Source organism: Pristis pectinata, chromosome 11 (assembly GCF_009764475.1).
Source record: "Pristis pectinata isolate sPriPec2 chromosome 11, sPriPec2.1.pri, whole genome shotgun sequence".
NCBI classification, from domain to species: Eukaryota; Metazoa; Chordata; class Chondrichthyes; order Rhinopristiformes; family Pristidae; genus Pristis; species Pristis pectinata.
In genome coordinates, this window is record NC_067415.1 from 63,515,362 (window position 1) to 63,537,348 (window position 21,987).

The following is a 21,987-nucleotide window of genomic DNA, read 5'->3' on the forward strand; positions in this document are numbered from 1 at the left end:
TCATCTCCTTTACTTATCAGAGTTCAGCACTGGTAGCCCTTTGTGTTCCTGTTTATCTCCCTCAAGCAGGTGTCTCCAATTTTCATATTCCCCTCTCCCCACCTTGCTCCATCTGCCTCTTTATTTTCTCTCTCTCTCTCTTTGTCTGCCTCCATCTATCATTCACCTGCCACTGTCTCCTAACTCCACCCTCACTCCCCCCACATTCCCCCCCCCCCCCGGCACAACCTGCCTGTCATCTTACACCCCTCCTCAGTCCACCATTCGCCTCAGAATCCTTTCTCACCACTCCCCTTTTCTTAATACTGGCCACCTCATCTCTCCACTCTCAGTCCTGATGCAGGGTTTTGACCAGAAACATTGACAACTCCTTTCCTCGCACAGATGCTGCTCAACCCACTGAGTTCCTCCAGCAGATTGTTTGTTGCTCCATTTTAACTTAAGTCTGCCGCAGGGAGTACTTTGTTTAACCACCACCACCCCACCCCATGCTACAAATTGCCAAGATGGACTGAGTGGAAGAAAGACATTTGAATGCTTTGTGCACAATAGATTTAATGTTTCAGGTTGAAGATGCATCATCAGACCTGAAATGAAAACTTTGCTTATTTCCAAAGATGCTTCTGACCTGCTGAGGGTTTCCAACATTTTGTGTTTCTCTGCTTGAGTCATGGAGTCATAAAGTATAGAGGCAGTTGTTCAGCCCACCGTGTCCATCCTGACCATCAAGTACCTATCTAGACTAATTCATTTACCAGCACTTAATGCATAGCCTTCTATGCGCTGGTGATTCAAGTACCTGTCTAGATACTTCTTAAGTGTTATGAGAGTACCTGCCTCCATCACCTTGTCAGGTGGCAGTTCCAGATTCAAAGTATCTTCTGAGTGGGTAAGTTTTTGCACAGATTCCATTTAAAATCTCACCCCTTACTCTAGACAAATTCCTTCTGGTTTTAAACACCTCTGCTTTGAGGATATATTTCCTACTCTATTGCCTGCACCACTCCCCACCCCCCCTCCCCCCGCCCAGCTAGCTCCACTCCATGGAAAACAAACCCAGCTGATTCACCCTCTCCTCTCAACTGAATACTCCATCCTAGGCAAAATCCGGCTGAATCTTCTCTGTACCCTTTCCATTGGAATCACATCCTTCCTATTACAGGGGATTAGAACTGCACACAGTACTTCAGGTGTGGCCTAACCAACGTTTTATAATATTGTATGGGTGATCTCCCTGTTCTTATGTTCTCTGCTCCAGCTAATGAAGGCAAGAATCCTCTATGCTTTTTGTTTACCACTTTATCTATCTGTGCTGCCATTGACAGAGTTCATTCGAATTGTACACAAAGGCTTTTCTGCACCTCAATATTCCCTATGTCCCTACATCGTACCCTTGTTAGTCCTCCCAAAGTGCATCAATTTGCATCTATCAGGATCTGCTAACTGGAGGTGTGCGGGCTAAGTTTTTTTATGCAGAGAGTGGTATGTGCCTGGAACAGGCTGCCAGGAATATTGATGAAAGCAGATACTATAGCGGCATTTAAGAGGCTTTTATAGAGGCACATGAGTATGCAGAGAATGGAGGTATATGAGTCATGTGCAGGCAGTTGAGTTTGGTTTAATTTGGCATTGTGTTTGGCATAGACATCGTGGGCTGAAGGGCCTGTTCCTGTGCTGAACTGTCCTATGTTCTATGATCACTTTATTCCTGTAGCCAATGACTATCTTCCTCACTGTCAATAACACCATGTTTTCTTGTCATCTGCAAACTTATCAAACCTCCTATATTCATACCTGAATGATAAAATATATAAAACAGTCAGGATCCCTGATCAATCCCTGTAGTGCGCCACTGGTCACAGGCTTACAATCACGAAAGCAACTTGCCACTTTCATCCTCTGCCTCCTATTGCTGAGCCAATTTTGGATCCAATTTGTCAGCTTGTCCTGGATCTCATGGGCTCTAACCTATTGGACCAGTCTTCCATGTGCAACTGATGATTTAAAAGTTATTTTGAAGTTCATGTAGACTACATCAATTGCACTACCCTCATCAATACATTTTGTTTGCTGTTTGAAAAATTTCAATCAAATTGGTCAAACAAGATATCTCCCAAACAAAACCTGACTATCTTTGATTAATCCCTGTCTTTCCAAGTATGGATTTATCTTATCACTCAGAATTTTTACCAATAACCTCCCTGAATCTATTAGATTCACGTGTCTGTAATTATCTTCTTTAATAAATGTACCACATTTGCTGTTCTCCAGTCATCTGGAACATCATCTGTGCCCAACAAGGATGTAAAAATCTCTGCCAGGACCTAGCAATCTACTCCCTTGCCTCCCATGGCAGCCTGGGATACATATTATCAGGCCCTAGGGATTTTTCCATCTTTAAGCTGCTAACACACTAAATACCGCCTTTTTAATAACATATTCTAGAATTTCATTGTTCCCCTCACTGAATTCTCTGAGTACAATGTCCTCTCCTTGGTGAATACAGATGAAGTGTATTCATTTAAGACCTCATCTACGTCTATTGGCTCCATGCATTGTTTGTCCCTTGGTCCCAAATGGGCCCTTCTCTTTCTTTAGTTACCCTATTGTCCTTAATATACTTATAAAACATTTGGGCTTTTCTTTGATTTTGACCATCAGTATCATCATGTCCCGTTTTCAACTTCAAATTTCTTTTTAAGTAGCCGCCCCTACTCTTTCAGATCCTCTGAAGGGTGTTTCCCCCATTTTAGTTCTCTATACCTGCCACATACTATTTTTTATGCAACTGTCAATATCCCTTGACATCTAAGGTCCCTTGGACTTGCTGTCCTTCTCTTTTATCCTCACTGGAATACATTGGTCCTGGACTCTCCATATTTCACTTTTAAATGGCTCCCATTTGTCAGATGTAGACTTGCCTGCAACTGGTTGCTTCCAGTCTAATAATGACAGGCCTTGTCTTCTGATATTGAAATTGGCCTTCCCTTCCCTCCTCCCACCCCCCATTTCAGGACCTTAATTTCAAAACCATCCTTATTCCTTTCTATGACTACCTTGAAACTTAGAGTTATGGTCTATACCTGAAAAATGCTCTCCATTTGCCCTGATTAGGTCCAGCACTGCCCTTTCTCCAGTAGGCCTACAATATACCCCTAGCAAAATGATCACCCACTTCATGTTCCTAAGCTCTACCTATATGTTCTCATTTGAATAACCTTCTAGTTTCCCTTATTACTGCCAGAATGGGATCCTGGAATGTTGAGTTGCCAGTTCTGCCCTTCTTTCAATCATGTCTCTGTCTTTGCAACATTGCCATATTCTTATGTGCCCTACTAGTCAGACTCTTTGCATAAAAACAGATACAAGTTAGCTTTCCATCTGCTTTATCACACCCATGTCTGCTCTGCCTACTGGACTGACTTTCTATATTAGACTGTACCTACCTATGCCTAACTGTCCATTTATTGTGTTGCATTTCCTGTGTCAAATTATCTAAACCCTCCCCAATAGCACTAATCAGCCTTCCCACAATGATATTGAACGCATTTCACTTTAAATTCCGCTTTGCCTTCCTTGATTGTCTTTCAATTGGGTGACACTGTTGGGCAGTTATTAGAGCTGCTGCCTCTCATCTCCAGTGATCTGGGTTCAATCCTGATCTCTGCTACTGGAATTTGCATGGTCTCCCTGAGACCGCATGAATTTCCTCTGGATGATTTGGTTTCCTTCCACATCCCAAAGATATGCAAGTTGGTAGGTTAGTTGGCCACTGTAAATTGCCCCTAGTGGTAGAGTTGATAAGAATATGGGGAGAATAAAATAGGATCAGTGTAAAATTCTGTTTTTTATAGTTGCTGTGGACTTGATAGACTGAAGGGCCAGGTGCCATGGTTCTACTTCTTCTATGCACCTGGTTGACCATAATAATGAAAACAGCCGGACAAAACATGTCTGCTGCAGGGTAAATTTGCAAATATTATAGTGTTACTGTAAGGTAGTCTGAAATAACTCCATAACATTGGAACACAGATTCCCTGATCCATGTCCTTTCAAGCATACCTCCCCAAAAGAAGTGAATTTTACTGTAATACTTTAATATCCTATGAAATAATCAAAAGTGGAAGATTATTTCCTTTTGAGTTATAAGTCCGAGAAACTGGTGGACTACGTTCTTGAACCACTGCAGTCCATGTGGTGAAGGAACTCTTGCAGTGCATTATGTTTTGATGCAACAGAATAGCTTACTTGGCCATTTCAATGAGCAGTTATAAATTCTCCACATCATTGAGGATTGTATATAAATTAGACTGGAGTAGCAATGGCAGACCTTCTTTCCTTAATTACTGAATTAAATGGGTAATTGTAACAATCGAATACATTTATGGTCATCACCACCAGCTATTTTTGGTTTAAATTTATTTACGTTAAAATTGAATTTAAATTCTTTAGCTGCTGCAATGAGATTTAAACTCATGTCTCCATTTCATTACTCCAGGCCACTGGATTCTGGTTCATCAACATTACTCCAGGTTGCAGTAAGACTGTATTACTATTATAAGTTCTAATATTCAGTTGTTGCGATTTTTATGCAAATTTATAGTTTGGATGATTATAATCGCTTTGTCACCCTTTGCAATGGAACAAATGAGGGTCCAATCAAAAGAGGATTTATGGAAAAGGACCACGTGCGGCTGCCAACCATGGAGGATATCCATCATTGTTTGTCTATTGAAGCATTTGATACTCCACCTTATTTCCAGAATTCTAGCTTCAGTTTCAGGTAACTTGACCCGGAAGTGAGAATTAGTATGAATTGGTTTTATGGTACTTCATGAAAGAACTTCATGCAAATAGATATGCATAGCGAAAACTGAAGGAACTCAAAAGTTTATCAGATAAATGTTTGGCAACTGTCTTCATGATTCCTGAAGGGTATTGGAGTCAGGTCATGCTTGTTATTCAGGTGCCAATTAAGACTCAAAAGTGGGGTCCAAAATATCTGTGCACATACTTGACAGGAAGGATGAATGACATGATTGAACACAATCTTGGAGGGGTCTTTATATGTGCACCTAACCACCACTGATGGCATGCAGAGCAGTAAGATCATGAAGCAAATCAGTGTTCCATGCTGAATGAAGCCACCTGTGTCATTTTGCACTTCCACACACCAGCTAATATCTTGCATAATGATGAAAACTTGAAAAAGATTTTCCAGTTCAATGGAAATATGAACTATTCAGTGGTCAGTTGCTGGATTATTTCTTCTCAAAGAGTATGCAATTGTATGTTTCTGGAGGGTACTTGTGCTTGACTAAGTTGTAAACAAGTGTTTTATGACAGTGAAAATGTAATGCAGCAAAGCTCACATTGGGGTGATAGAGTGGCACGACTCATAAAGCTGCTGCCCCACAGCTCCAGCGACTAGGGTTCAATCCTGACCTCAGTGCTGAATGAGTGGAGTTTGCATGTTCTCCCTGCAACTGCATGGTCTTCTCCTGAAATCTCTGGTTTTCTCCCACAATCCAAGGATGTGTAAGTTGTTAGGTTAACTGGCCACTGTAAATTGCACTGGTGTGTAGGAGAGTCATAGAATTTGTGGAGGAATTGCTGGTAATGTGGGGAGAATAAAATGGAGTTGGCGTAGGATTAATGTAAATGGGTGCTGAAGATTGGTGCAGACTCAGGGCTTCCGTGCTACAACTCAATAACTCTGAGGTGCTGGAGGCTAACTTCCCCAAAAATACAGCTATACATTAACTAAAGAGCAAGATGACACAAAGAGAAAACATACCAAAATGACAGAAGTAACAAGAAAGATATTAAGAGCACCAAAAGGTAGCAAAACGAATAATAAAAGTTACAGAAAGAGATATGGAAGGAAAATCAAAATTACTCCCAAAATGTATTATTATGTTATTATTATATTATTATTATATGAGAGCAGTTAGTGTAATAAGGGTAGTTAACAACTGTGATACAAACAAAATAAGGGGATTGTGTATGTATTGAATGATTACTTTGTGCCAGTAATTGCCATAAATTGTCCAGAGGTAGGGAGATAAATATCTAGAAATTGCTCTACTGCATTTTAATCGAATTAAAAACATTGTCATGCTAATACTGTCTTTAAAGGTCACATAAAAACGTGATCTTCAATTGTAAGGTACACAGAACAGCATTACTGGATTTCCCTGTGAAACTCTGTGATAACAACTTTAGTTTGGCACTGTTCTATTGATCTGTTGGAAATCTCTCAGCTGCAAGCAATTATTGTAGCATCTGCAATATCAGCAATCACCTCTTAAAGCAACAATGCAAGTAGCACTCTGCTAGCCGATTAATAATCCTAATAAGTAGGATCTGGTGAAGAGTCCAACTGGAGATTTTATTGTATAGTATGTCATTGATCATACAGCATCTACTGTAATTCACAACCTCTGTGAGCCTGGTTCTTCTAGCAAGAGAAAGAGGACTTCAGGATTCTCTGCTATAGACTGTGTGCTGTGTTTGTACCAAAAAGTACCTTTCTTTCCTCTTGGTTTACTTCTCCATAAAGTACAGGTTCCAGGAGACCCAAGTAAGATTAGTATGAAAGAAAATGTCACAAAAATGGTCTGAAAATTGTTCAAAGTTTGTTCCAATGTGTGCTTTCTATTATTGTTTGTCTACATGTTGGTCACTAGCAACTCTGGGTAGCTGTAGGTAGAAAACACTGTTATTCATGCAACATCATCACGATTATCAAAATATCATCATCTGAACTTTTCTGGCAACAGTTGCTTAAAGTTGCTAAATCACCTTTCTTGAAATGCATTTTATGTGTAAAGTTGGTACATATACAGAATACTGCATCTCCTCTAGCATGCAGAGATTTTTTCATTCATTAAAACAAGTTTCAACACACAACAGAGATGGGAGAGAAGCCCCACAGTGCCAAATCTCCATGTGATAACCTCTCAACCATCCCTTCAACAGAGCTTTCAATAAACAATTCTCCCTGATCTGTGCAGCAAGGTATATGGTGTATTGTAATGTGTGCAGATGTGAGAACCAGGCCTATTCAAATTTATTTCTAAATATTCACTGGAATTTAATGGGGTTTCACATACTTGGTATCATTTGAAATCACTAGAAACATTAGAGCAATAGTGACTCCACTGTTGCTTTTGTAGAGCTAAAAGAGGTAATGTCCCACAAGCTTTTAAGTGCTTTCAAAATGCCTTATTTGGAAACCTTATTGAATTGTGTTTTGTGAGAATATTTTTTGGAGTGAACAAGTATAAATATTTTACAGAAAACAGTCCTTCTGCAATGAACCTCAAATGAGCATTAAATCATGTTACCATAGATGAGTGGTTAAACAAAGAATTGAAGTTGAAGCATTGGGGGATGATCACACTCATTTAAATCCAGGCAACTGATATTAAATTTCTTGCCCCTTTGATCAGAATTCTCAGATCATTGATGGCATAAGAATGCTTTCAGAGACTATAAAAAGAAAGGAAATCATCCTTTTCAAAGTCAACATTAGTTCTATGTTGTTTGTTAGGCACACTGTAGGAAGCCAATTAATGCCATTATGAAAATCTGTTATGACATAAATGAAAAGCTGCATGGTACTTTTAAGCAACTTTCAAGGTTTTGATCTGCAAAACTAAGACCTACTGTTCACTTGCAATTTTGTAATATGGAATCTACTGTTTTTACACAAACCTTTTTACTCCTTTCTCCTCTTCATGAAAATGAGTGAGTTTACTCATGATTTAATTTCAATTGCTTTTGTAAGTATTCCAAATTAATGGAAATTTCTGCTCCCTGCAGATTTGCCAAATTTTACACCGAAGTTGTGTAGAACTGGGACATAACTTGTTCCCTTTTTCTTTCAGAAACTCACTTGAGGGATTTGCTGCACCAGATGGTGAAACTAAATCTAATGAACTTCAGAGTCTTCATAACCTGGTTCATTCTTTTTTGAATGGAACAAGTGCACTTGCGCACTCTGCAGCAAATGATCCACTTTTTGTGGTATGTCTATACCTTACTAGAATGATTGAACTGCAATGATTTTACACAATCAAACAACTGTAATTCCAATTACCATGTTTCTTGCTTTGCTAATGGCAGTACCTGGTTTGCTAAATTGAATTAATTATTGCTGGGATTAACAAACACTTTGGTCTCTGTTTTTCCACAGCACAATTGACCTTTTGAGATGTAATTATAGTCCTATAAACATGCAACTGTGCCTTAAGTTTTAAAACTACAAGGTGTATATATGAAATTTCAAATAAAAAAACTGCAATGCTGGAAATCTAAAACAAAAACAGAAAATGCTGGAATATCTCAGCAGGCTGGCCCCCATCTTTGGGAAAGGAAACAGAGTTACTGATTCAGGTCGGAGACCCCTCGTCAGAACTGAAAGAGACAAAGGAAGCTTGTAAAGCTGTTGTTGGGGGGAGGGGGGTTGGGGAGGCAGATGTCTCTGATAGGGTAAAACCAGGGTGAAGAAGTGGATAAGCTTGTAAACAAGGTTATCTGGTCAATGAGTGAATGGGAGCAGTTTGAGTGTGAGATCACAGACAAAAGAGTATTGACAAAAGAATGTGGAAACTGCAGGATGACAAACCCAGCATATCAGGCTGGGTAAATCCTTCACTGGAGAGCAATTTAAGAAAAAAACAAGGAGAGATGGGTAACTGATACAGACAGAGAAATGAAGTTACCTGAAGTTGTAGAATTCAATATTGAGTGCAGAAGGCTGCATCATGCCCAGACGGGCAATGACGTGCTGTTTTCAAGCTTGCATTGGACTTCACTGTGACAGTACAGGAGGCCATAGACGAATAGGTCAGAGTGAGAGGAGGGATTAAAGTGGCAGGCAAGAGATGACAGGCATAGCTTGGGTCCATGCGCTATGGAGAAAGTGAGTGGGGTTGAAGAAATTGTTCAATGTATTAACAAGTGAGCGTGTTGGTGGAAGGGAACTGGTTGAGCTTCTGCTCAAGGAAGATGCAGAGGGACCTCAGACCATCCTGATGTGGGTTGGAGGTGTAAAGACATTGTACATCCATGGTAAAGATGAAGCTGTTGGGACCAGGGAACTTGAAACAGTCAAAGCGGAGGAGGGCATGTGGGAAGGGATTGGAGCAGAGGACAAAAGTCCAGGTAGGAAGTAATGAGCTTGGTGGGGCAAGAACAGACTGAAAAAATGGGTCTGCCTGGGCAGTCCTGCTTGTGGATTTTGGGCAGGAGCTGGAAGCTAGGACACCATCAGACTGGAAGATGTGGAGGGAAGATCCTGAGTGCAGGAGATCCATGAGTGTTTTGGTGATCATGATCCAAAGGGAGATACGAGGAGGTGTCTAAGAGCTGACATCTGGCCTCTATGTGATAGAGGTCAGCTCACCAGACCACAACAGAACCACCCAAGTCAACTGATTCTTGATTGAGACATCAAATCCCCTTTAGAACTTGAAACAGTCCATTCTCAAAAAACCAATCCCGATATTGTCATCAAACCTGCTGACAAGGGTGGTGCTGCTGTGGTCTGGCAAACTGGCCTCTATCTCAGAGGCACAAACAATCTGCTGGAGGAACCCAGTGGGTTGGCAGCATCTGTGGAGGAGAAAGGAATTGTCAGTGCTTTGGGTTGAGACCCTGCTTCAGGACTGAGAGTGAAGAGAGAAGATAGCCAATATAAAGAGGAGAGGGGCGGGGTGAGATGGGCCAGTAGGTGATTGGTGAACTAAGGAGGGGTGAAGGGGCAGATGAAGCCAGGAGGGGAAGGAAAGGGATGAAAGGTAGAGGTTCCACTTTTCCCCTTCTCCCACCTGTCTCACCCCTCCCCTTCTCCTCTTTATACTGGTTATCTTCCCTCTCCACTCTCAGACCTGACGCAGAGTCTTGACCCAAAACCGACAATTTCCTTCCCCCACAGATGCTGTTCGACATACTGTTCCTCCAACAGATTGTTTGTTGCTCCAGATTCCAGTTTGTGCCTCTATCTCCCAGAAGCCAGACATCAGCCCTCAGAAACATTAGTCCCCGACTTACGAACGCCTGACTTACAAACGCCCATACTTACGAACCGACCTTCGTGGTCAGTTTGTAAGCGGGCCCGGGCCCCGATCCTACCACGGTGGCAGTACACCTCCTTTGGCCGAACCCCGGGCTAAATGCGTATGTGCGGCTAGGGCCATGTGCAGCCAAGATCCCCGGCCCAAGTGCGCATGCGCGGCTGCGATCCCCACCCCAAGTACGCATGTGCGGCCATGATCCCCGGCCCAAGTGCTCATGCACAGACACTGTTCCGAGTTACATACAAAATTGAGTTACGAACAGTCTCAAAAACAGAACTCGTTCGTAACCCAGGGAATTCCTGTATCTCCATTTGGATCATGACCCCACCATTGAATATCAGCCTATGGTCATCCAGACAGTCATGGGCTTCATTTCCTTGGGAGGTCTTCCCGCCACAGCTAGTCTGATAGAGTCCCAGCCCTGCTCCCATCTCATGCCCAAAATCCACAAGCAGGACTGCCTGGTAGACCCATTGTCTCAGTCTGTTCTTGCCCCACTAAACTTATTTCTTCCTACCTTTTCTCTATCCTTTCTCCTCTGGTCCAGTCCCTTCCCACTTACATCAATCATATGTTCAATGCCCTCTGCCACTTTCAATCGCCTGTTCCCGGAGGCTCATCTTTACCATGGACATCCGATCTCCTTACATCCCACATCAGGATGGTCTAAGGGTCTTCTGCTTCTTCCTTGAGCAGAGGCTCAAGCAGTTCCCTTCTACCAACACACTCATTTGCCTGGCTGAATTTGTTCTTGCATTGAATAACAACTTCTTCAACTCCACTCACTTATTTCTGATCAAAGGTATAGCTATGCGCACTTGCAATGGTCAAGCTATGTCCATCTTTTTGTGGGATATGTGGAAGTTTTTGTTTCAGTTCTACCAGGGCCCACTCCCACAACTCTTTTTCTAGTACATCAATGACTGCATTAGTGCTGCCTCCTGAATTAATGCAAAATTTAACAGTTTCATAACTTCTATCACCAATTTCCATGCTGCTCTTACCTTCATGTCTCTGACTCTTCCCTTTTTCTGAATCTCTCATCTCCATTTCAGGAGATAGGCTAGCTACTAACATCCATTACAAACCAACTGACTCCCACAACTATCTCAAGTACTCTTTGTTGCACCCTGCCTCCTGTAAGGACTCTATTCCATTCTCCCAGTTCCTCCGTTTCAGTCATACTTGCTCCGATGATGAGACTTTCCATACAGGTGCCTCTGAAATTTCTTCTTTCTTTGTGAACTGCAGCTTTTCCTCTACCATTGTTCACCTAGCCTTTGACCACTTCTCATTCATTTCCCAAGCCTCTGCTCTCTCCGGGACAGAACAAGGATAGAGTTCCATTGGTCTCACCTTCCAACCCACCAGCCTCCACATTCAACAGATCATTCTCTGCAATTTCTCCTCCTTCAAAGAGATTCCACCACTCGACACATCTTCCCTTCCCCTTCCCCTTCCACTCTCTCCCCTTTCAGCATTTCTCATGGACCGTTCCCTTCATGACTCCCTGGTCCACTCTTAAGTTCCCACCAGTCACCCGAAAGTGGCACTTTCTCTTGCAACCACAGGCCATGTAACAATTGTCCCTTCACCTCTTCACTTGCACTTCTTCCAATCTAGTGAACTGCATTCACAATGTGGTTTCCTCTACATTGGAGAAACCAAATGCAGATTAGGTTATCACTTCGTAGAACATCTGCGTTCAGTCCACACGAGCAACACTAAGCAAGACAGGTGGAAGACCTGTTAATATATATAAAAAGAAAGATCCTTAGGATGTATGTAGACTCCAAAAGACATTTTGTTTCCATGTTCCTGGCATTGCTGTCAGAACAGTTGAAGAGGAGCCGAGCAGATAGTGTTTTGTTTGCCTGAGGAGACCAGGAGTGGTCATCGGTCATCTTGCTGGACTAGCTTGTACTAAGCTGGGCCAATCACTTGATTACCTGATATTGCACTGACCAAGAGCCAAAAGGATGCCCTAACCATTATTGTTGCTACTTTCAAAGTCAATAAGCAGATATCGAGTAACCAACAGAACATCCTTTACCGAAGTCAGTAAACTGAACTGATGGCAGCATCTGGTACAATAATGTATCAAAAGTCATACAACATGCTACATACAGTTCTTAAATTTACGCTTTCACTTAGTCCGCTGCTTCCCTTTGATTAAATGTAATAAACTTGCACACAACATCAACATACTTATAAATTTATTAGTGCACTGTTTACATCAATAAACTAATTTCAACTGGCTGTGAATTTGATCCCTTTGTTCACTGAGCTCTTCATTGCAAGCTGCACTAAACATCAGTGAATGGTGTAGATAATTCCCATGGCAGTTTCTCCAGATACACTTCTCAATTTGATTTTGGTTCTGCAATTTGTCACTACATTTTACTAGCTGTCATAACTGTGAATACGTTGCATTATACATTTGCAAACACCATCTTCCTGGTGTCATCTGAAACCACCAAACTGTTCACATAACACATAACACAGCTTAATCATTCTTCTCATCTACTGCAGTGGTTACAAGTATGTATTGTATTTAGTACGTTACTGCATACCAGGAACTCTGTAACAGAATCATGTTTATCATCACCAACTTGTATGTCGTGAAATTTGTTGTTTTGCTGCAGCAGTAGTGTGCAAAGACATAAAATTACTATAAATTACAAAATAAATAGTACAGACTAAAGGAATAATGAAGCAGTGTTTATGGATTCATAGATTGTTCAGAAATCTGATGGCGGAGGGGAAGAAGCTGTTCCTAAATTGTTGAGTGTGGGTCTTCAGGCTCCTGTACCTCCCCAGGTAGTAACAAAAGGAGGGCATGTCCCAGATGTTAAGTGTCCTTAGTGAGCTTCTTTCTTCTTCTTCTTTCTTTCAATCTTCTTTGGTTGCTTCTTAAAACTTTCCATCTTTGTGCATATGCTCTCACTTTTTTCTGCCACTTAATTCCTACACAAACTCCCTGTGGGCATCCTATCTTTCCTCTTTTCTGTTGCCCTACTGAAAGTTACAAAGTCTCTTCCTCGAAATTGCCCTTTCTAGATCATTTCCATGGCCTTGAACTCGGCTGTGACTGTTGTCAGTGTGTCTGGCGCCACTCTGGTGTATTGGGCTGACATTAATATCATTGTATTGGCCTGTGGGTGGGACAACAGAGCAGGTAGTAGAGTTGTTGCCTCATCTCCAGCAACTGGGATTCAATCCTGACCTCCATTGCTGTCTGAGTGGAGTTTTTACATTCATTCTGTGACAGCATGGGTTTGCTCTAGGTGCTCTAGTTTGCTCCCACATGCCAAAGATGTGTGGGTTAATTGGCCACTGTAAATTGCTCCTAGTGTGCAGGTGTGTGGTGGAATTTATGTGGAGCTGATGGGAAGATTAAAATAGGAGTCATGTAAATAGGTTCTTGATGGTTGGTGCAGACTTGTTGGGCCGAAGGGTCTGTCCATGCTGTATAACTCTGTGACTATGACCATCCCTCAAGGGATATTTATCATTTTAGAACTGTTTCCACATTGCATCACAGTCCTTCGTAATACATCCAACTCTGTCTTGCACCCATTGTGCTCTTCCTCAAAGCTTATGTCCTCTCATCTCTTTCAGCATTACTTGTGCCGTATTCAGTTTGTATTAGCTTGTTACAGCACCTCTTGCTGAGTCTCTTGCTTCTTGCCTTGTTAGTGGACTCTTGTAATAGGACTGCCATTGTCCTGAAAGGCCTTTGAATGACTCTGTCTTATTGTTTAAATGATTTACAGAGTTTTCCGCTGAGCTGTAGCCATCAAAGTTTGTGAAGAATCTTATTGTTCTGAGATGTCATTGACTCGGGCTGCTGTTTATAGACTGTTATCCTTGGGCTAGAGAACATTCTTCTCTGGGGCATCTCTCTCTGCTTAGCTTGTTACTTTGCAGGTCTGCTTCTTGGCGGCTTCTGCAAGCAGTTCTCTAACTGACACCTCTTGCCCTAGTATCTCGCAGCCATTAAGATGAAATACCTGCTTCACCCCCTGGCTTGCGGGGAGCAAACATATGCCCAGCCCTTACTGGCAGATACTTAAATAATCAGCACTGCAAACCCATGACTCTCAAAAAATGTCCTTATTATTTCCTTTATATCTTTGTTGATATTCCCTACCACCACTGAAAATCCACTTATAGAATCATAGAGAGTTACACATGGAGGTGGGCCCTCCAGCCCATTGAGTCCATTGATCACCAATCCTATCTTTTATTTTATTCACTGCCCCTCAGATTCTACCACTCAGCTCCACACTAGGGATAATTTACAGTGGCCAATTAATTTACCCCTTCTGGGATATTCCATTTCCATTCTCCTCCTGCTTTGGCCAAATTACTGGCTTAACTCCTTCCTGAAAGGTGTTGAATTCAATTGCTTGGCACTCATCTCATCTCCAGCTTCATTCTCTTCTTCAGATGGTTGTCATCAAATTCACTCTGTTGTGACGCTGGTGCCTTGATCACCACATCTGCCCATGGGAAGAACTCTTTATAGACTACATTAGGGAACATTTTGTGCACAGTCTACCACCAGTGTATAATGATGGTCAGCTCACAAAATGTTCTATGTTCCCAGCCTAGCTGCCAATGCCACTTGCAGTGAAGTCTACCCCATTTCATGGGATGCTGCTATTTATGCCCCAGTGAAGTTTGCAGTTAAATTTAAATTTGCCGGTTAAGAGATTGAGATTGTAGTAACATGATGATTCCTGTACAAACAGGCAGGTAATACTATTTAACCCTTAGATAATGGGTGTTATGAAAGTGGAGCAATGCTCAGGCATTCTTTGATGATATGTCCTTTCACTGGGCTAGCAGTTATTTTCAGAGATTTATGTAGGAACCTTGCACATTGACAGCACCTTCCTAAAACCCAATGATTTCCAACTGCAATGGTGGCTTGAACTTGGAAAGCATGTGTCCCATCTAAACTGATTCTGTTTTATCTGGTATAAGTGACCACATTACATTGCAATTTATAAGAAGTGCTTTAGTCATAATTGCTGCCATTTTTTTCATAATGAGGGAATGACATGGGATTCAGGGTTACTAATTATTGAAGACAAGCAGGATCTGAATACTTTAAAGGCAGCTCCAATGACAATGGGTAAAATTAGAACTATTATTTGGCATATTATTGGTATATTATTAGACATACTATTTCTACTTTTGCACCTCTTGTATTGTGATTTTGCATCTTCTGTGAGTGACAGCTGGCATGGGTAACAACCCAAAACTCTGATTTTGAATCAAGTTTACTACAGAATTATCTGTTTTCCCACTTTTGGAGGCAATTGAAGTAGATTGTCGCAGTTTAAAACAAATGGTTTTAGTACAGACTGATGTGGCAGCAGAACCACTCTACAGCCTGCGTGCTGGTAATGAACACTCCACTGGATTTTTCAGCAGCTCAGTTCGACTCCTGCTGTAACCCACGCCAGCAAAAATGCCCAAAAATAGAAACTGAGATATGGACAGATATTTTGGAAATCCCAGTTGGCCTTGAATGGAGTAAATCCTCTGTCTGAAGAAGCAGGGATGTTGCTTCTGAACACTGATTACATGAAATTCAGTGCAAGGCTTGAGCATTGTCAGAGGGCCTGATGTAACTTCGGAATTTAATAATAGACAGGATCACAGTGGAGCTGGCCCTCTGTGCATCTTGTACCCAACTGTCTGCACCAACCTTTCCCTGGTATGCAGAGTGAGCTGAGCTGATCCTTTGTGTCAGAGAGTCTACCTGTGAAGAGGAACAGGCTGTGAGGGGCTACAAGGCCTCAGACGGCATATTCTGATGTCCACCCCCAGAACTCCTTTGTGACCTTTGACACTTCACTGCTGTCAAAGGCCTGTGAACTATTTCTAAACTGGTCTATTGTCAGAGAGATTTAAAAACTGCTCAAATTTACTTAAAACAATAAACAAAAATATTTAATTAAGACTTTGGAGGAACTGGAGATTAATTAAAAATATTAAGATCAGTAAGATTGCTCATACTTCTCCTCAAGGTCAGCACTACCATTCAAAAAAATGGGCTGCTTACACTCGCCACTCCTAGCATAAAGGTGAGACACCTGCCCCATGCTCCAGAGTCAGTGCTCCACCAGAACCTCTGTTGTGCATCCAGCAGCAGGGCATGATTTCAGTGTTATCTTCCGCTCCTCCTTTTCAACACATAGGCACAAGCACGTAAGTTGGAGAAGTGCTGCAGAGCAACTGGCAAACAGCGTATGATGTGCACAATACATGTGAAATATTGGATTGGTACCACTTCAGGGATTTTACTACTTGTTCCCTATGTGCATTGGCAAAACACTTAGGGTAGAACATTTCAGGGATTCTCCCTTCCCCTTAGGAGGAGCTGCTTGCCTGTGTGCTGCACATTAGAGAAATACTACTTTATACAATGTAAGTTCTTTCATAAATACAAAACTTTGTTTTGTTAGTTCAAAAAAAAGGTTTCCTCCAGCATCTTAATGAGTGAATAAGACAAGGATACTGAAACATTGGTACAAACTGTCCCTACGTTCTAAACATCACAGTGCAAGTTGTAGTTGGATTGCCACAACAAAGCTTAGACATTATCAAATATAAAGCAAAATCAAAAGCCTGCTGATGTTGGAAATCTGAAATAAAAACAGAAGATTCTGGAATCACTCTGCAAGTCAGTTGACATCTGTGGAAGGAGAAACAGTTAACGTTTCAGGTCAAAGATCTTTCATCAGAACTGGGAAAAAAGAGAAAACAAGTTAGTGAACAAGTACTTCAAACCAGCTTGTGTTTCTTTTTCCCACAAAACATCTTGGACTTGAAATGTTACTCTGTTTCACTTTCCATAGATGGTGATTGAGCTGCTGAGTGTTTCTGGCACTTTCTATTTTCAAATAAACAAAATATGTTTGGTGTATTGACTACTTTTTTCAGCAATGGCAGAGCAGCAGAGCTGCAGGCTGAAATGTCTGATGTGGCTGCACAATGCTATCTTAAATTCATTGCTAATGTATGAAGGAAGCTACAACATCCATGTTTTTTTTTCCCATATGTTCTTGAACTTTTGGCCCACTTGCCTGATAATCAAAGGTGGTTAACAGGTGCAGTGAAGGCAGCCTACAATTGAGAAAATATATTTACTAACATCAATGTGTTACATTGTACCAGGTGCTACATACCTTTACTGATGCTATTTTTGATGAGTGGATGAAACGAAACAGTCCCTTAATCAACGTGTGGCCAGAGGAGATGGCACCTATTGGACACAACAGGCAATTTAACATGGTGCCATTTTACCCACCTGTGACCAATGAAGAGCTGTTTGTATCTTCCAGTGAGCTTGGCTATTTATATGACATTGAATTATCAGGTAGGTGTAAAAGGTATTTTCTTCCATTATTTCTTGATTCTTTTGCCAACCAAGAAGGGCTTTATGAGGACGTTGCCAGGAGTCGAGGGACTGAATTATAGAGAGAGGTTGAGCAGGCTAGGACTTTATTCATTCGAGTTTGGAAGAATGAGGAGTGATCTTTTAGAGGTGTATTAGTATTGATAAGGGTTTATTATTTTCACTTGTACCAAGGTACAGTGAAAAACTTGTCTTGCATACAGATGCATAAAATCATGAGGGGCATAGATAGGGTAAATGCACACAGTCTTTTTCCCAGGGTTGGGGAATCAAGAACGAGAGGGCATAGGTTTAAGATGAGAGGGGAAAGATTTAATAGGGACCTGAGGGGCAACTTCTTCATGCAGAAGTGGTTTGTATATGGAACGAGTTGCCAGAGAAGTTGCCAGGCAAGTGCATCAGCAACATTTAAAATACACTTGGACAGGTACATAGATAGGGAAGTTTTAGATGGATATGGGCCAAATGCAGGCAAATGGGACTAGCTTAGATGGGCATCTTGGTCGACATTGACCAGCTGGGCTGAAGGAGCTGTTTCCATGCTGTATGAATCAACGACTCCACGGCACAAGGATCCTTCCTCAACATCTCTAAAGAGCAATGCCTAAGCAGGTTCAGGTTTTGAAGATGTGACATTGAGAATGTGACCTCCAACCATATTCTCCATCCTCTCACTGTGGAGAATAAGGTCAGAGTAGCATCAGCTTCCTGACCTCAAAATCATCCCAGGCAACCACCGGTAATCCTGCATTATATCACAATTTGTCGTTCACAGCAGCATTAGAAGAGTCATTTAATCTCTTTACTCATGGAAGAGCTACTTCACGTATTTTAATTTCAGTGAGGAGGAGATAACCTTGGGACTTGCAGCATTGCCACTTTTCCCAAGGTCTAGGCTGCATTCACATGCCCATTTGAGCTCCCCTCAAAAACCCTGAGGTCTTCATCAACAAAAAGGGCTTCTACTCCCTCAATATTCGAATAATGTTTGATCATAACAATATTTTCTCATGATCAATGCATGCTTTCTGGGAAATTGCAGAACTCATTCATTTTTGTTTTGTGTGACATCTTTAGCAAATAACACATCCTTGAGGAATTCCTCCATGACTTCCAACACTTCCGCTCACTTTAACCACTCCAACTGAGTATCACTACAGCCAGATCCATGTAAGGATCAGCTTGGCCAAATACCATTGGCCTCATAAAGATGAGCTTCCACTGTCTACCTCGGTCTGTGGATGCCCAAAGGATAAACCCAGCCAGTGCAGATACTTGTAGGCATCTCTTTCATGCTCCATAACTTGACTAACAGGAGGAAACAACCCATGCCTGAGGGCGCAAATCATGGAGTCATGGAGTACAGAATCATACAGTGCAGATACGGACCATTCAATCCACCACGTCTGTGCTGACCTTTATGCCCATGTACACCAATCCCATTTGCCTGCATTAGAATCTTATTCTTCCATGCCTTGCCTATTTAAGTATCTGTCTAAATGCCTCTTAAACGTAGTAATTGTATCTGATTCCACCACCTCCTCTGGCAGTGCGTTCCAGATATCAACCAATCACTGTGTACGAGATAGTGATGATGACCAGAAGGAGGGTGGGGAAGGCTACTCCAAGAGGGAGGTTGCGTTGCGATCACATGAGCTGGATCATCTTGCTCAGCACAATAAGGAGGCAATGTCTGGATGTGCTGTTTGGGATTCCTTAATCAAGAAGAGTTTCTCCTGAAGACTCAGCATGACCATTGACTCTCCTTCTCCCAAGTGGTCTGAAATGAGACATCATTTACCCTCACATGCTGGTTTGCTGGTCCACCCATAATATTACTTCCAGAGTGGACATCATCCTCTCCTGGCTCTGTGCAGCTTCTTGCAGGGGCAAGGCAACAGACTCCTCCATGTCCCTTGTTATCTCCTGACTTAGAGAAACATAAAAATCCTAAAATATATTAATACAGAAAGTTCACATCAATATGTTCATAACAAACAGTGTCATTCTATTGCTTAACATTAACACATTGTCAGTTAACATCCACTTACGAACTTAAATAGTTCATGGAGTTTTAATACAAATTTTAACTGATTTGTGTGCTATGCAGTCCCTGAGGCATGGCCCTTCCCCATGGAGCCCCTACAGTTAATAGCTTCATTGCAAGTTTACTGTATTCATGACAATTGCAGGTTAAAATGCTGTCCCAGCTGTCTGGAATGCACTTCAGCCCACAGCCCACTCCTCCAGTTCCCTTTAATTTGTATCCTGGTGTTTTGATGGAAGTTAAACATGGGGGGGGGCTCTTCCTGCAAAGACCAAAGAGAAAGGAGTTGCAATTTTTAGCTGAGCCCAGGCCATCTGTGCAGAAATACAGCAGTACTGGCTGTAGTCTTGGAAACCAGCAGAAGACCCACTGAATCATACAGCACCGAAACAGGCCATTCGGCACACTGACCATCAATCACCCAGTTGCACTAATTCTATTCTAATCTCATTGTATTCTGCTCACATTCCCATCAACCTCACGCCAATGCTACCACTCACCTACACATTCGGGTCAATTCGGTGATCATTTAACAACCTACATATCTTTAGGATGTGGGAGGAAACCGGAGTACCCAGAGGAAACTCACATGTTCACAGAGAGCACTTGCAAACGTCTGCATGGATAGCATTGGAGGTCAGGATTGAAGTCAGACCAGTGGGGCAGTGAGGGAGCAACTCTACTACCTGCACCATTGTGCCACCCTACATGTTTTCTTGGGATATTGGATTTCCAAGCATTAAGCAAAAGTGGTGGTGGTGAGGGAGGGGGGAAGGTGGGTGGGATGCAGATGGGTGTTTGATAATGGTGTTTCACTGTGAGTCTTGAGAATGCAATTGTTGACTACTGTTTGAAGGCAATCATTGGAGCAAAGGACATCGGATGGTCAGCATAGCAGCTGATCTGTAGGGAGGTCTACTGCCAGGTGATTTGTGCCTGCAAGGAGGAAGGGTGCTTGTTGTTCAGGGGCTGTAACCTAGAGATGGGGAAGAGGCTGGGGTCGATTGGAGGTCAAGTTAGGAAGAGAGCAAGCTCCTGGGGCTGGGAGATCAGAAATTTGGATCGGTACTTCTCATTTTTTGCAGGCAACCTTTAGGATTGGTTTCCTTGAATGTAGCCAGTGCAACCTGTGTCATACGGGGAAATCTGAAGCAGACACTAGTCACCTTAATTGCCTAAACTTTTGGCCATTCAGCATATGGAAAAACATGAGTGCGAAACCTAATTTTTAGGTCTGACTGTCCAAGGAATGATTACATTCAATGGTGAATAATCCAGCAATTTTACAATTAAAATAAGCATTAACTTATTTCATGCATTCCACAGAACCTCAAATTGCGTTGGGTACCATACTTGGTGTGACCTTCAGTGGAATCTTTGTGGGTCTTGTCCTTTCAACTGTAGTGTTGGTGATAATTCCATACCAAAGAAGAAATCAAGGTTTTGAATACCTGCTAAGTTCAAAGATTTCTAACAAAATGTATACCGAAGAAGTTTAGTTCATGCTTGATATAACTATTATTGCCATTATTCTGTTACCCTCTACCGTGATATAAAAGTATTGCATCAAATCATTACCAAGAATATTTTTAAAAATTCAGCTTATATTCTGCTGGTAGAATGAACTATTAATTAACTACTCACAACTTAGCTGTGTATTGTCTGTGTAGTCTAAAGTTAAAAATTGATTCAACTAATATGATCTAAAGTTATGAGAAAAAGTTCAAAAATGGTCACATGAAATTGTCTCATGTCTATTACTGCAATACTATTCATATTCTACATGTTCTTGATTGATATAATCTGCTCTCAATGATGATATATTCTTAGAAACTCTGGATATTTCTGTTGCTATTTAGAGGATGATTTGTCTTTTACTTACTGATCTGTAAATGGGTTGGACCTTTCATTTTTAAAGCACTTTCAAAATCAAAATGTTGCTTCAGTATGAAGGAAATTGTAACGTTACCTTTTCATTGCCAATTCACGATCTGTATTTTAAAATTAAATATCTATAGGAGATACTATCTCTTAACTACTCTGTTGATGTTTTATCTAAGAAACTGTTCTGGGATAATTTGTAAATGCTTCCTTGCATGTTTGTTACATGGTCTAAATTCTAACTTCTATTGCCTTTAACTTACCATATTACTATATTTCCTAATAGAATAAAAGAAGGCCCACCAAGACTGTGCAGGCTCACAAAGCAATCCCATTTCCACATTAGTTTTCCCCTGTAACCTATTTTCCCAACATTCTCATCAACTAATTCCAGATTCTACACCAGGGACAATTTACAGCAACCAATTAATCTTCTAAACCGTACATCTTTGGGACATGTAAGGAAATTCATGCAGTCACAGGGAGAAGATGATAACACCACACAGATAGCATTGGAGGTCAAGAGTGAACCAGGTCAC

The 21,987-nt window shown here is 41.6% G+C and overlaps 1 protein-coding gene across 1 annotated transcript in view; it reads left to right on the forward strand.

The window, feature by feature from the left end:
• Positions 1-21,066, forward strand: part of dct (dopachrome tautomerase) — a 35,279-nt gene extending 14,213 nt beyond the window's left edge. The window contains exons 5-8 of the mRNA XM_052025547.1: positions 4,604-4,783; positions 7,893-8,031; positions 17,280-17,481; positions 20,894-21,066. Coding sequence (XP_051881507.1) covers positions 4,604-4,783; positions 7,893-8,031; positions 17,280-17,481; positions 20,894-21,066 — 694 coding nt within the window. The remainder of the gene's footprint in view (positions 1-4,603; positions 4,784-7,892; positions 8,032-17,279; positions 17,482-20,893) is intronic.
• The last annotated feature ends 921 nt before the right edge of the window (positions 21,067-21,987 follow it).